General features: G+C 38.4%; 1 protein-coding gene across 1 annotated transcript; it reads left to right on the top strand.

Moving 5' to 3' along the window:
- Positions 1 to 971: 971 nt before the first annotated feature.
- On the top strand, positions 972 to 3,021 carry LOC115965227. The gene is made up of 2 exons (XM_031084401.1): positions 972 to 1,387; positions 2,718 to 3,021. The coding sequence occupies exons 1-2, from the start codon at positions 972 to 974 to the stop codon at positions 3,019 to 3,021; spliced, it is 720 nt and encodes a 239-aa protein (XP_030940261.1).
- The last annotated feature ends 11,792 nt before the right edge of the window (positions 3,022 to 14,813 follow it).

The following is a 14,813-nucleotide window of genomic DNA, read 5'->3' as shown; positions in this document are numbered from 1 at the left end:
TTAGAGGGAGAGAATACGGTAGCAATTTGCATGATCTTGGAAACCTTTGTAACCAAGCACTGAAGAAATAATAAGAACAACAAGTTCCTTGGAAGAAATGCCCGAGGACAGAATTTCATACTTTAGTTCACGTCCTTGTTATTCAACCCACTTATAACCATGTCTAGTTATTGTAACTCTCACTAAGGCCTAGTTCTTAAACTCATTCTCTATAAATTTATTGTATTAGGCTAGTTGGGCCTAAGTCCGCTCATCTAATAGAAGAAGTGCACAATCTCAGTCCCTACAATTGGCGCCATCTGTGGGAAGAACTTGTGTGTTGGTAACGGCAACAATCAAGCATAGTAGGATCAGGCCTTCATGAGGCAGGCTCTTATCAGCCTAAACCGGCTAGATCCCAACAACAAGGTAACTTTCCCAACCTTGAGCGTGACCGAAATGAAGAGAATAGAAGGTTTCGAGAGGGAAGTGTGCACACTACTTAAACCAGCAGAAGCCACTCTCGTGCAGGCAGTCATGTGTTCCAAAGACAAAATAACAACCGGGCCATGCAACCAGAAGAAGTTAGGAGTCACGTATCCCAGAGACAGGATGATAAGCACGCCATGCAGTGAGAGATAGATGATTTGAAGAGAAAGTTGCGCCATGCACAATGAAGGCGATCTCATTCTAGCCCTGACATGCCCTCCGATGATGAAAGCGATGATAACTATAAGCAAAGATTGAGAACTCCTCCAAGCGAGACCTTCTCTCACGAAGAAGAGTACTACTAAAGGCGTAAACGTAAAAGCCCATCTCCTAGGGGCTTGGGAAACGATGCCATAAGCAGGGCACTAGATCAACTCTCCAAATCACCTTTTTCACACCGCATAGAAGGGGCTACACTTCCTCGACGATTCCAGCAGCCAACCTTTGCCATTTATAACGGCAAAACAAACCCCGTGGAGCATGTGAGCCAGTTTAACCAAAGGATGGCTGTCCATTCTAAAAACGAAGTGTTGATGTGCAAGGTTTTCCCATCTAGCTTAAGACCAGTGGCGATGAGGTGGTTCAATGGCTTAAAGACGAATTCTATAGATTCGTATAGGCAGCTAACCCAAGCTTTTGGCTCCCGTTTCGTTACAAACAGCAGAGCTCCTCAGCCCTTGAGTGCTTTAGTGTCGTTATCCATGCATGATGGAGAAACTCTAAAGGCCTACTTGGATAGATATTGGGAGATGTATAATGAAATGGATGACGATTTTGACGATGTCGCCATCAGCACCTTCAAAAATAGCCTCCTAGCCGAGCACAGCTTGAGGAAGTCTCTGACTGGCAAGCTTGCCACCAGTGTGCACCAACTGATGGATCAGATCGATAAGTATAAACGAGTAAAGGAAGACCAGCTGTAAGGAAAGGGAAAAGAGAAGGTTATCCCTCAAGAGAGGAGGGATTTCAAGTCGGACTGATATAACAACAACCGCCCGAGGAGAGATTTTGTAGGGCAATCCGGAGTAACCAACACACAGACTGTCAATACTGTATTCCGAGAACCAGTACATCAAGTGTTGGAGAAAATCAAGAAAGAACCATACTTTAAGTGGCCGAATAAGATGGCGGGAGAGTCCACGAGGCACAATCAGAACTTTTATTGCCAATACCACTAGAACCATGGACATACCACGGAGAACTGCAAGAACCTTTGGAACTATTTGGACCAGCTAATTCGAGAAGGAAAGCTGAAGCACCTTCTACATCATCCTAGTGGTTATCAAGGCCAGACCCATCAGGAACCCCAGAGAGATACTACCCTAAGGCCACCCGTAGGGATGATTAATGTAATCTTGGCCGCGTCAAGAAGAACAGGCACGTGCCCTTCACAAGTGTTATCTGTAGCTCAACAGCCTGCCGAGGAGTCCTAGCCAGAGCCGAAAAGGGCCAGAATGAATTTTCACACCCATGCAGATTCATTAATCACGCTTGCTACCTCCTCGGCGGAGGGTCTGCCTCGAATGTCGAGCATCTGGATAGAGCAAATGAGGTTGCAAAAGGCATGGTCCATACCCATGAGGTTAGAGTGGGTCCTAGCTGGATGGACCCTATAGTGAGGTTCCTCAAAGATGATATCCTACCCAATGAGAAGTTAAAGGTTGAAAAAATACGAAGATATGCTCCTCGGTTCTGGTTGTCCGAGGACCACAAATTGTATAAGCGCTCCTATTCTAGGCCATATTTACTGTGTATTCACTTTGAATATCAAAATTACTGCTTGAAGAGCTGCACGAAGGGATCTGTGGGAGTCACATAGGAGAAAGATCTCTGTCGCACTGAGCCATTACCCAGGGATATTGGTGGTCGGGGATACAGAAGGAAGCCCTAGAATATGTTAAGAAATGTGACCAATGCTAAAGGTTTGCCCCAAATATTCATCAGCCAGGAGGCGTTCTCAACCCTTTGTCCAGTCCGTGGCCGTTCACATAGTGAGGCCTGGATATTGTAGGCTCTTTCCCCAAGGCAGCAGGAAATAAGATATATCTGTTGATCGGCACAGATAATTTCACCAAATGGGTCGAAACTGAGCCATTGGCCAACATCAGAGACGTGGATGTTAAGAAATTCATCTGGAGAAACATTGTTACACGATTCGGGGTCCCTCGTACCCTCATTTCAGATAATAGACTCCAATTTGATCGCAAAGCCTTCAGAAGATACTGTTGCGAACTGGGGATCACTAACAGGTACTCAACTCCAACTTTGCAAGGAAATGGACAGGCTGAGGCTGTCAACAAGGTCATAGTCAATGGGCTTAAGAAGAGACTAGATGATGCCAAGGGAAGATGGGTAGAAGAGCTGCCGCACGTCTTATGGACTTACTGGACTACACCACAACGGTCAACAAGGGAGACACCTTTTGCCATGACCTACGGGGCCCAGGTTGTTATCCCTCTAGAGGTAAGCTTCCCAACGCTAAGGACGAGCTCCTTCACTCCAGGCAGTAATGATGAACTACTAGGGAAAAGCCTAGATTTGATCGATGAATGAAGAGAAAAGGCAGTGATCCAGTCGGCCTATTACCACCAGAAGCTCAAGCAGGGATATGATGCCAATGTAAAGCTGAGACCACTAGCACCAAGGGACCTAGTTTTGAGGAAAGTTGTGGGTGCTGCCAAGAACCCATCTTAGGGAAAGTTGGGACTCAATTGGGAAGGACCATACCGAATTACTTCAATAGCAGGAATAGGTGCATACTACTTAGAAGACTTAGATGAAAAAGCTGTACCTCGTCCATGGAATGTAAATAACCTAAGAAGGTATTATTATTAACAAAAGCATTTCTCTAATTTAAATTTTAAGTCTATTATGATTATATGTCTTGTATTTTGGCAATAGTCTAAGTACTAGACAGAACCAAGGTCTTGCATGGTTCTCAGACTCAAATCTATGGGGAAACTAGTTACTTCCAGAAAAATTTTAGTACTAGACAGAACCAATGTCTTGCATGGTCTTCAGACTCAAACCTATGGAGAAACTAGTTACTTTCAGAAAAATCTAAGTACTAGACAGAACTAAGGTCTGGTATGACCCTCGGACCACAACCTTTGAAGAAATTAGTAAGATCAAGCATTCATGCAAGTTGCAAATATAGCCTAAGTATACGCTCGGTATCTCAGATCATCTACTCGGCCCCCACCCCCTAAAGATGTAAGCAAACGCAAACTAAGTGTTCCCTTAATGCTGGTGAGTTAGAATTTAAAGTTTTAATTTCGAATATGGTATGTACATAACCATTTTTACCCATTAGAATAACCAACTCATGAGACACGAGATTCACACTAATAATAATAATAATAATAATAATAATAACAATAAACACATAATGTAAAAAAAAAAAAAAAAAAAAAAAGGCAAAACTAAAACAGAAGCTAGCCAAGATGGCCTATTTCTTTAGCTTTATCTTGATTCCATCCTTGGAAAGCTGAGTAGAAATGACCTCAAGATCCTTAGAGCCCTTACTTGGAGGAATAATCTGAAGGGGCTTAACAGAGAGAGCTGACTCCTCGGCATGAGGGGCCTGAGCATCAGCTGTAGACTCTGCAGTCTTCTAGGGCATTTTAGGGTTCAAGCCTTCATTTGTTGCGGTCGCCCCAGAAAGCTCACTCTCCTTGGCTGGCTCGTCAAGAGTAGTTATGACTAGAGCAGCTTCAGGCTAAGCAGTCTCAGCCTCCTCAGGAGCAACCTCAGCCTCGAAGCTAGCGGGGGTAGTTTTCCAAATGGCAGGAGGGTAGTATACATTCTCCACCTTCCACAGGTCAGATGACGCCTCAACCCCAGCTTGTTTAAGGGTTTCATTCCAAACCTGGGAACAATAGAGCCTGCATACCCCAAGTACTTAAGCCTTGAGAGTGGCTTGGGTCTCAGCCACTCCCAAGGCATAAGCCTCCTCCTCGACTTTCTCCTTGGAGCTCTCGGCCTCTGTCCTGGCGAACTCAGCCTCTGCCTTAGCCCTCAAGGCTTCATCCCTGGCCTACTCCATGACATTCTTGGCCCCCTCTGCCTCGGCCAGCTTCTTCTTTAGGTCAGTGATTTGCTCCTTGGCAATCTTCAGCTAATCCTCGGTTTCGAGCAGGCACCTCGTCTGGCCTTCGGCCTGTTTTTGAGCGCCAACTAGGCCTGCTTCAGCACTATCTCTGGCCCTTGTTATCGTCTTCAGATCCTCCCTTGCTTTGAAGAGATCGGCCTCGGAGTTTTCAAGGGTCCGTGTAGCATTAAGGCACTTGTCACTCTCGAGCTCCAGGGCCCTGCTTTGGTCGTTAGCTGCCTCTTCCAATCTATAAGTGGCCTGGATAGCCTGCCAATTGAAACAAGCACACGGTAAGTTGGAAACCAAGGAACAAAAATCAACGGAGTCACAAGTGTTAGAAGTCTTACCATGCTCAAGTACCTCTTAATGCTGAAGAAGACCTCCTGCCTCCTCAAATTCCCCAACTCGGCCATGTTGACGGGAAGTAGCAGGGACCTCTCCAGTGCATCGGCCACGTAGGTGCCTTCACCCCCTCGGAAGTCCTTGAGGGAGGCGTTGTCCATCAAAGGCTCCTTGTGGAGCATTGGGGCGGGAAGCCAGGCCTGGGGCTCGGACTGAGTGGCGACTTCTTTTTCTTGGCCCTAGTGCCCGATTTTTAGTTGTTTCAAAACTCATCGGGCTTCATCTTCCTCCTGGAAGGAGTGAGACCTCCCCCCATCCATAGGCTCTTTGCCTTTGGAAGCCCTCTTCCTTTTTGGATCGACGGGCTCGGGCCGAGAAGGAGGAGGAAGTTTGGACCATGGAGATAATGGTTGTAATTGGGTGGAAGATGACCTGGTCTGAGCAGGCTGAGGCTTAGGTGGAGGAGGAGGAAGCTTGGGTTGTGGCTTCCCTGGCATGTCCTTCCTCGACTGGCCTTCAATTAGGTCAAGCAAGTTCGTTGGAGGTTTCCTCTTAAAACCCATTTCAGCCTGAGAATAAGTCCATATTGATAGGAGATCCGCTTCAGTCAAACTGGGGTCACCTAAGTCACCAGAGGGATCCTCGGATAGGTTAACTTGGCGGAATACACCAAATTCGTCCTCGGGCGGACCCAAATCAACGAACTCTTCTTCGCTTTCTATTCTTCCTCCCTCGGCCTCTGCAGCTTGATGGGATGAAGAAGGGCCTGCCAATGGAACGCCTTCTGGGACAGGAGATCCTTCAAGAAGCAAAAACCCGTGTTCTGCTACAGTGATTTTGTGAAGCCGAGGATCTTTAGCTCTGATCACGTACTTTAGAGCCGAGAATGATTTCTGGATAGGATCCTACTCGAGGATCTTGTAAGCAGCTCTGACTTGGTTGTCAGCTTCGTTTACAAAGACCTCCGCCTTAAGGATGGTTTCCAAATCTTCCCGGTTGACTAAGTGAAAGTGTCGTTCAAAGGCGTGTGGATTTGCAAAAAGAAAGCATATTCATATTAGCAACCGAACAATGCAAACTATGATAGCACAAAAGATTAACCCTCTCCTACTCTGAATACTCCACTTAGTTCCCCCTCCTCTGTTGGACAATGAAGGCCGTTGTGCCACTCCCCAGACACAATGAGAAAGTCCTTATTTAACCCCTTACTGGTCTCGGGGAGGAACTAAATAAACCGAACCTTATCGTCCCTCATTTTTATATAATAGGATTTACCCTTTAGGTGTTGGAGGTTGTAGCACCAATTTACATCGTGATGGGTTAACCTCAACCCCATTTTCTCGTTTAAGGCGTTCATACAACCCAGGATCCTAAACACGTTGGCGGTGCACTGGGTGGGAGCTAATCGGAAATGCCTAAGGTAGTCCCTCATCACCGACCCCATAGGGATTCTCATACCACCTTCTATGAAGGCGATTATGGGAATCACTACTTCACCCTCTTGCCTCCTAAAATGCCACTTTCTTTCTTTACAGTATCTCAAACCTACATTATGGGGTATCCTATAATCGGCAACGAATTTTTCCATTGCCTCTTTGGACTCAACCAACTTTTTTAACTTACCCATCCCTAAAGACGGCTAAAAGACTCAGGGAAGGACGAAAGAAAGAGAGGAATAAGAGGAAAAGAAACTTAGAAGAGAGAAAACGTGAGTTAAAGAGAGAAGAAAACTTACAGAAATGAGGAAAAGCTCCTCAGACAGGCTTTTTATGCTAAAAAGAGACGTGAGTTTGACTGGAGATTTGACTGAACTCAGGATATGTGCGCAAGAACTCTTGAGTGTAAAAGTAAAGAGGCAAATCGGTTTAAATGGGTATTTATACCTCCAATTAAAAATAACCGTGCGGGTTTTCCCGCCCATAAAGTTAAAGAAATCCTCACTGTTAGAATACCATAACACCGTTGAACGTGGGGAGCATAGAGCTGCTAGAATTTAATGAGGATGCGCTCCGTATACCGAAGCACCAGGAACGTGCCTTAGACAAGTGAAAAGGTTCTGACACTGATGGAGGACAAGACTTGACAAGTCATGATAAAGGCCCGAGGACATCAAAATCCTTCTTTCCGTCTGAGGAGCCGGACAGTAGGATTTCAAGGGGCTATTGTGGGGTCAAAGAATTTGGGAACCCCGGCCCACCTTATACTAAGCCCAAGGCCCACGCCGAGGAGGAAAAAATGCCCGAGGACGAACAAAGAAAGCCCAAATTGCCAAGAAATATCACCGAGGACAACCCTGTTCTCGGCCAACCGAGATCCTAGAAGGGAAGAACGGCACGCCATCGAAGGCAGTCTCTCAGAGCATCCCAAGAAAAAGAACAAGTATAGTAGGACAGCCATGAGAGCATGTTAGAGGAGCAATTCGAGGAGAAACTGTTATCTTCGCATTAAATGCTCACAACTAACGTTCTGGCCGCATTAATGAGGAAATGACCCTAGAACAATGTTGTCTTGGTTGCTGCAACGCACAGAAGGTTTGGGAAGGTAGTTGATAGGACAAGCACTCGAGTAGTGACCTACATGATCAACAGATGGAAGGCCAAGATCAATTGGAAGGGGTTATATAATGTGAGAAATCCTCCTATAAAGAAGGATCGGGAATTAGAGGGAGAGAATATGGTAGCAATTTGCATGATCTTGGAAACCTTTGTAACCAAGCACTGAAGAAATAATAAGAACAACAATTTCCTCGGAAGAAATGCCCGAAGACAGAATTTCATACTTTAGTCCATGTCCTTATTATTCAACCCACTCATAACCATGTCAAGTTGTTGTAACCCTCACTAAGGCCTAGTTCTTAAACTCATTCTCTATAAATTTATTGTATCGGGCTAATTGAGCCTGAGTCTACTCATCTAATAGAAGAAGTGCCCAATCTCAGTCCCTACAATTTATATTAGACTATTCATCTTTTGCACAACATTAACTCACCTAGAAATTAATACATATATATATATTTATATAGGACACTTGGCATAAAATTAAATAACAATTAGAATTTGTAAGGACTAAATTTGGATTGGACCAAGAATAGGATTGGGTTTTCGCCCAACAAGCCCAGACAATGAATTTATAGAGCGTGGGTGAAAGAACTAGTTCTACTCCAGAAGAAAGACAATAAAAGTTGCTGAATTAAGATTGTTAAACACAAGTAAAATAAGAAAATTTGTCCTTAGCACGGCCTGAGGAGCTTATGTTATAATGTTTTGTTGATGAACAAAGTTCCAAGAGTTCACAATGTTATTACAAAGATTTCTTGAGTTTTTTTTTTTTTTTTTTTTTTTTTTTTTTTTTTTTTTTTATCTCCCTTTTTTAGGTCACCTTCTCATGCTATATATTATAATCTTAGTATCATCTCTACCATACACGTGTAGATTGGATTCTAGGAACTCCTTCTTGTCCTATCCAACACCTTTCAGAACCATCAACTAGTAGCTATAAGGCTGCTTGATCACTATTCATGTATCACCTCCACATTAATGCAGCCAGAGAGTTGGTTGGGAGGCATTTAATGTGGAGATAGCAGCTTTTGAAGATATTTGTTACCACCCTTTGCTCATCCCTTATCCAATATCCAACTTTTAGTTGCGATGCAATCTTGAAGGATGATTGGGATGATAAGACATTCTTACTGACCTCGGATCTTCGTTTCTGAGATGAATTTTCTCCTCGGATGTATTATGGACTATCGCATACAATCTTTATTTCTTCTTCTTATACTATTCCCATTATAGCCTTATTTAACCATCCTCGGATTGGGCCATAGGCCCAATTCATATAGTTTTAATATTACCTTCTAGACAGTTGGCCCCCACAAAATCCAATTTGAAATCTTATATATTGGATTTTCTCTCAGTTTTACCTATTAATATATAAATATATAAATATATAAATATATATATATATATATATATTTATACTAGCTTGTAATCTCATGCACATGTATGGATATACTTAAAATATATACATTAAAATGCATAGTATAATTTTTACATATATAATTTAAATATTATTGATAGCCATTCTTATATTTTTTTTAACTCTTTAAAAGTTTTGTAAGAATATTATTAGGTAGAAAATGTAAATTATCCATTTAAAAAAAAATGTTATATTCATTAATTTTGATTTTTATACGCAATAATTCACTTGAATGGATATTATGATATGGTTCCACATTTGACTCCAAACTTAAGAAATAAAACTCTCTAAAAATAAATAATTTAGGACACATGACACAAAATTGGACTTCAATTGTAGAATCTATTCGAATTTTCTCTAAGCTTTACCTACTAATATATATATATATATATATATATATAGATTGGGAACTCAATTTCAATTATATTACACATCATTAAAAAGAAAGAAAATGCAAATTATAAAAGCTAGTATAATTAAGAATATGAATGAATCAATTGCTTGTTACTACATTTGCTGAACTTTTGTTTTTTTTCAATTGTTGCCAAATTAAATCAATTTCAACAATAACCACATGTTTCAGATCAACTGTTTCTTATATAAATCTTATAGAAATAACCATAAGAATACATAAATATTTAGTGCACCACTTATAAAGAATTGTTTTTAGTGACATTTATAAAGAATTAACACATCAAAATTCATTTAAATAGTACAAAGTTAGGCAACTAAGTGTTGGTTTCACACGTACATATATATGTTACATGTTATTAAAGAATATAGAAATGTAAAATTTTAAAACTGATAGGGCAAAATTTAGGTACGGTACTTACATCCTACTCTTTGGGTTCCTCTTTTAAGATTCAGCCATGTGGCCGTACTTAACTAAAAAGTAATACACTTGCATCCCATGAGGAAAAAGTCATACAACTGAATTTTAAGAGGAGAACCTAAGGAATAGCACCTAAATATTATACTTAAGTTTTGTCCAAACTAATATAATTGTCAATAATTTTGTAACTCAACTGACACTTATTGATATTTCTAGTAGAGATGTTTATGGTTCAAATCTTTTGCTCCCTTAATTATCAAATTGTTAAGAAAATATTAATATAATTAAAAAGACAAACATTTTTGAGAAATTTTTTCTTTGGACTCACAAAATAGGTGATGATAAATTTCAACTATATGAATTAGTTAATGTAGGGACTAGGGCCCAAAACAGCGTATTGGGTCTTGGGCTTGTTCGAGGGGGAGCGAGTAGTTGTTAAGCGTCACCAGCTAAAGTCTCAAAGATGAGGAATGGGTGGGAGGCAATCCAAGGGTGAAACCCTCCTTGGATATGATAAAAGTAGTTTACAATACGTACTCCATCCGTTAGTATAATCCTCCAAGAAACTCTAGAGATGAAGACACGTTTCAGGAACATATGAGAAGAAAGGAAATCTAAAAATATCTAAAAGAAAGCTGCCACCACCGCATTAAATGCACTGCAGCTACTTTTTTGGCCGCATTTATGTGGAGAAGACCTCTAAACAGTACTTCCTAGGCTACCACAACTCACAAAGAACGAGAGTGGGTGTCTGATGGGATAGGTACTCAAGTGAGGGTTCAGATGACCAACAAGTGGAGAGCGAAGATGATTCAAAAGAAGATATATAAGGTAGAAGGGTCTTCATGGAAAAAGGATCGGAAGAAGGAAAAATGAGAGAATACTGTAATAATCCAAATGGATTCTATATTCAGCTGTAATCTATATACTGTTATAGTCTCCTCGGACTGAAGGACAATTAATATCAATATATCGTGTTTGTATTTGATTAACATCGAATTCTATACTAGCTATTGTTCAAATTGTTAGGGCTTAGTTCTTTGACCCATTCTATACAAATTTATTATATTGGGCTCATTGGGCCAAGATTTCACACGTATTGGGCTTGCGCTACAAATCGGGACCCTACAGTTAAAATAAAAAAAAATAAAAAAATAAAAATTTGGCCCAAGTATGAGAAAAAAAATGTAGCCTATTTAATGGTGAAAAAGAGCACTGCTATTATTTTGTGTATATATATATATATATATATATATATATATAAATAAAGCTAACTTTTCTTTTCCTAAAAGTCACAAGTATCAAATAACTCCATGCATGGATATACTTAAAATATATAAATTAAGATGCATAGTATAATTTTTACATATATAATTTAAATATTATTAATAGCCATTCTTCTATTTTTTTTAGCTCTTTAAAAGTCTTGTAAGAATATTATTAGGTAGAAAATGTAAATTATCCATTTAAAAAAAAAAATGTTATATTCATCAATTCTAGATTCTTTAATTTTTGTACGCAATAACTCACTTGAATGGATATTTATGATGTGGTCTCACATTTGACTCCAAAATTAAGAAATAAAAATCTCTAAAAATAAATAATTTAGGACACATGGTGCAAAATTAGACTTTAATTATAGAATCTAATTGAATTTTCTTTAGGATTTACCTACTAATATATATATAGATTGGGAACTCAATTTCAATTATATTACACATATTGAAAAGAAAGAAAATGCAAATTTTAAAAGCTAGTATAATTAAGAATATGAATGAATCAATTGCTTGTTACTACATTTGCTGAACTTTTGTTTTTTTTCAATTGTTGCCAAATTAAATCAATTTCAACAATAACCACATGTTTCAGATCAACTGTTTCTTATATAAATCTTATAGAAATAACCATAAGAATACATAAATATTTAGTGCACCACTTATAAAGAATTGTTTATAGTGACACTTATAAAGAATTAACACATCAAAATTCATTTAAATAGTACAAAGTTAGGCAACTATGTGTTGGTTTCACACATACATATATATGTTACATGTTATTAAAGAATATAGAAATGTAAAATTTTAAAACTGATAGGGCAAAACTTAGGTACGGTACTTACATCCTACTCTTTGGGTTCCTTTCTTAAGATTCAGTCATGTACCCGTACTTAACTAAAAAGTAATACACTTCCATCCCATTAGAAAAAAGCCATACAATTGAATTTTAAGAAGAGAACCTAAGAAATAGCACCTAAATATTGTACCTAAGTTTTGTCCAAACTAATATAATTGTTAATAATTTTGTAACTCAATTGACACTTACTGATATTTCTAGTGGAGCTGTTTATGGTTCAAATCTTTTTCTCCCTCAATTATCAAATTATTAAGAAAATATTAATATAATTAAAAATACAAACATTTTTGAGAAATTTTTTCTTTGGACTCACAAAATAGGTGATGATAAATTTCAACTATGTGAATTAGTTAAAATATATATATATTTTTTTAAATTTTGGCTCAAGTATGAGAAAAAAAAATGTAGCCTATTTAATGTTGAAAAAGAGCACTGCTATTATTTTGTGTATATATATATATAAAGCTAACTTTTCTTTTCCTAAAAGTCACAAGTATCAAATAACTCCTTTGTGACACAGTTAAATTTATTGTGTCACATTCATGAATTATGCATAACACTTGTCAAAGAGTCTTATTGTGATTCTTTATTAGCCATTCTACAAATTAATTTTTGACCAACTTTTTTTTTTTTGGTCAAAAATTTTATGTAACCATTAGCTATATCTTTTCACTTGATACCACATTCTTTCCATATAAATAAATAAATATATATATATATATATATATATATTAGTGTAGAGCGAAACTACACTATTGGTTTTTGAAGTTTGCCCTGTGTGCACAATTGGTCCCTTAAGTTTGAAGCAAGCATAATTGGTCCCTCAAGTTTGAAGCAAGCATAATTGGTCTCTCAAGTTTTAAAACTGAGTTGTATTAGTCCTTTTACTAACTGCCATTAGTGGTGTTACTTACGTAGTTAATGGAACAATGAGTTGGCTTTTTTTTTTTTTTAATGATGTGGCATGTTTTTAATTTAAAAAATTGATGAAATTTAAATCATATGGACCTGATTAAAAAAAAATTTGATTTTTGTTTAACAAATGCACGACAGCATGAGAGAGAGAAGGGGAAGAAAGAGATTGATAGCCACAAGAGAGAAGGGCAAGGAGAGAGGCGTTGGTGTTGATCAAAGAGCTAGGGTTTCAGAGAGAAAGGAAGTAGAGAATGGAGAAGGGAGGAAGAAGAGGAAGGAAAGAAAGGAGCGACGGAAATTTGGAGATAGAGTAAAAGAAGAAGAGGAAATTGAGGTTAATAGGGGCTTTGAAGATGAGAAGAGAGTGAATTTCATTGATTCTAAGGTCAAGGAAGAGGTGAATGATGAGCTTATCGACAATGTCTGGAGCCGCCGTGGCACTGCCTCTGCGAGTAATGTAAGTTTATTTTACCAATCTTTTTCTATTTACAATGCTTGTTTTTGATGTTGTAGATGATTTGTAGTTCAAATTTATGGTTTTGCACATACCCAAACACGTGTAGCTAAAACTTTAGGTTAGTGAAGCCATTGTGGCTTGTGATGATATTTTCAAGTTGTTACAAGGAGTATGTTAAAAATGCCTGATTTTGTAGTTGAAAAGTTGGTTCCGATATTGTAGGGGAATTAGTTAGGGGGAGGTTTAGTTCTTGTGAATTAAGGTTTAGTACAATTAGAGATTCAACTTCAGTTCTTAATTAAGGTTTTTGGGGCATATGGTAGTTTATCATGTATCAAATTAGGTGGTCCTAAGTTTGAATCCTATCTCCTACTGTTTTGTGGAGCATCTTGGCTACTTTCTTTTCTGGTGTTTAATAGTTTCTAGACCTTATGAATTTGAGATTGTAATTCTTTACGAGTTGGTCAATTATTTGAATAAAAATTATATCTCTTATAAAAATTAAAAACTTTCGGGTGTCCTTTCTTTCTAAGAGATCGCAAGCCTTATTGATGTTAGAGTTTTCTGGCCAACTGCTCTTACCTCCACTGCTTTCTTAATGGCAATGTCTAATATAACCAATCCAACAACGTAGAGTTCAGGGCATGCAATTGCTACTACATCATAACCCTGCCATATTTGAGCAATCTATTGTTGGCCACAATAGCAAAGTAAAATGCTAGCGAACAGATAAAGGTATAGGAATAGCACATAAATAACATAACATGCAGACAAGATAAAGTGGGAGGAAAGATATACACTACACCTTGTGCCCTTTTTAGTAATGCTTGATCAAATAGTAGTTTAAATTCCATGTGTGAGAAAGGAGGAAGGAGGAAAGATACCAAGTGATTGGTTTCTGATATAGTTGAATAATTGCATCAAGAATTCATTTAACAACTGAATTTTGCTTCAACTGAATACTCAATCACAAAGAGATTTAATCGTTATTGTTTAATCCTTTTATCTTTTTTTTTTTTTTTTTTGGGTCCCCCTCATTGGGATGAGATAGATATCATGTCAAATATCATCTACAATATTTTCAGATGTAATACAAGAAATTAATCTCAAAACAAGAAATTATTTTCAAGTGTCATTATTTTTCTCTTCAAATTATAATTTCATCAAACATAGATCATGTGTAGATTTTCTACAAGATCATTGATCTAACTAGCCATTGATGATGGATCCTCAAGAGACTAATCTTCTTCTCTACCATTCTATCCTACATATATAAAACCAAGAAAAAGGAAACATATGGAGAATATTGACATGCAGGGGACTCAAAACTTGCATAAATATATAAGAAATTGAATTATTATGTGAGAAAGTAATATCTTGTGAGTAAGAATGAACCATAGAATTTACACTGCCACAACTAGAGACTACCCTTAGGAAGAGCTCCTGTCTGATGAAGATGTAAAAGAATTGGTGTCAATTGTCCTAAATCCTGTAGGTCACTTTTGATGAATTAAGTGACTATGCTCTCGTAGCACCCTTTCCCACATCTCTATACTTGAGCCTGGTTCTATGCCCCACCCATAGCCCATGCTTCAAGT

This window comes from Quercus lobata, chromosome 10 (assembly GCF_001633185.2).
Source record: "Quercus lobata isolate SW786 chromosome 10, ValleyOak3.0 Primary Assembly, whole genome shotgun sequence".
In the NCBI taxonomy this organism is placed as follows: Eukaryota; Viridiplantae; Streptophyta; class Magnoliopsida; order Fagales; family Fagaceae; genus Quercus; species Quercus lobata.
The sequence above is the reverse complement of the archived record's forward strand: the minus strand, read 5'-3'. Positions and strand labels throughout refer to the sequence as shown.

What these genes read in the sequence shown, in the direction of transcription:
- LOC115965227 (XM_031084401.1), top strand. Translation starts at nt 972, where the DNA reads ATGGCTGTCCATTCTAAAAACGAAGTGTTGATGTGCAAGGTTTTCCCA. An exon ending in CGAGTAAAGGAAGACCAGCT is followed by an intron (nt 1,388 to 2,717) that starts GTAAGGAAAGGG and finishes GATCACTAACAG; the next exon opens with GTACTCAACTCCAACTTTGC.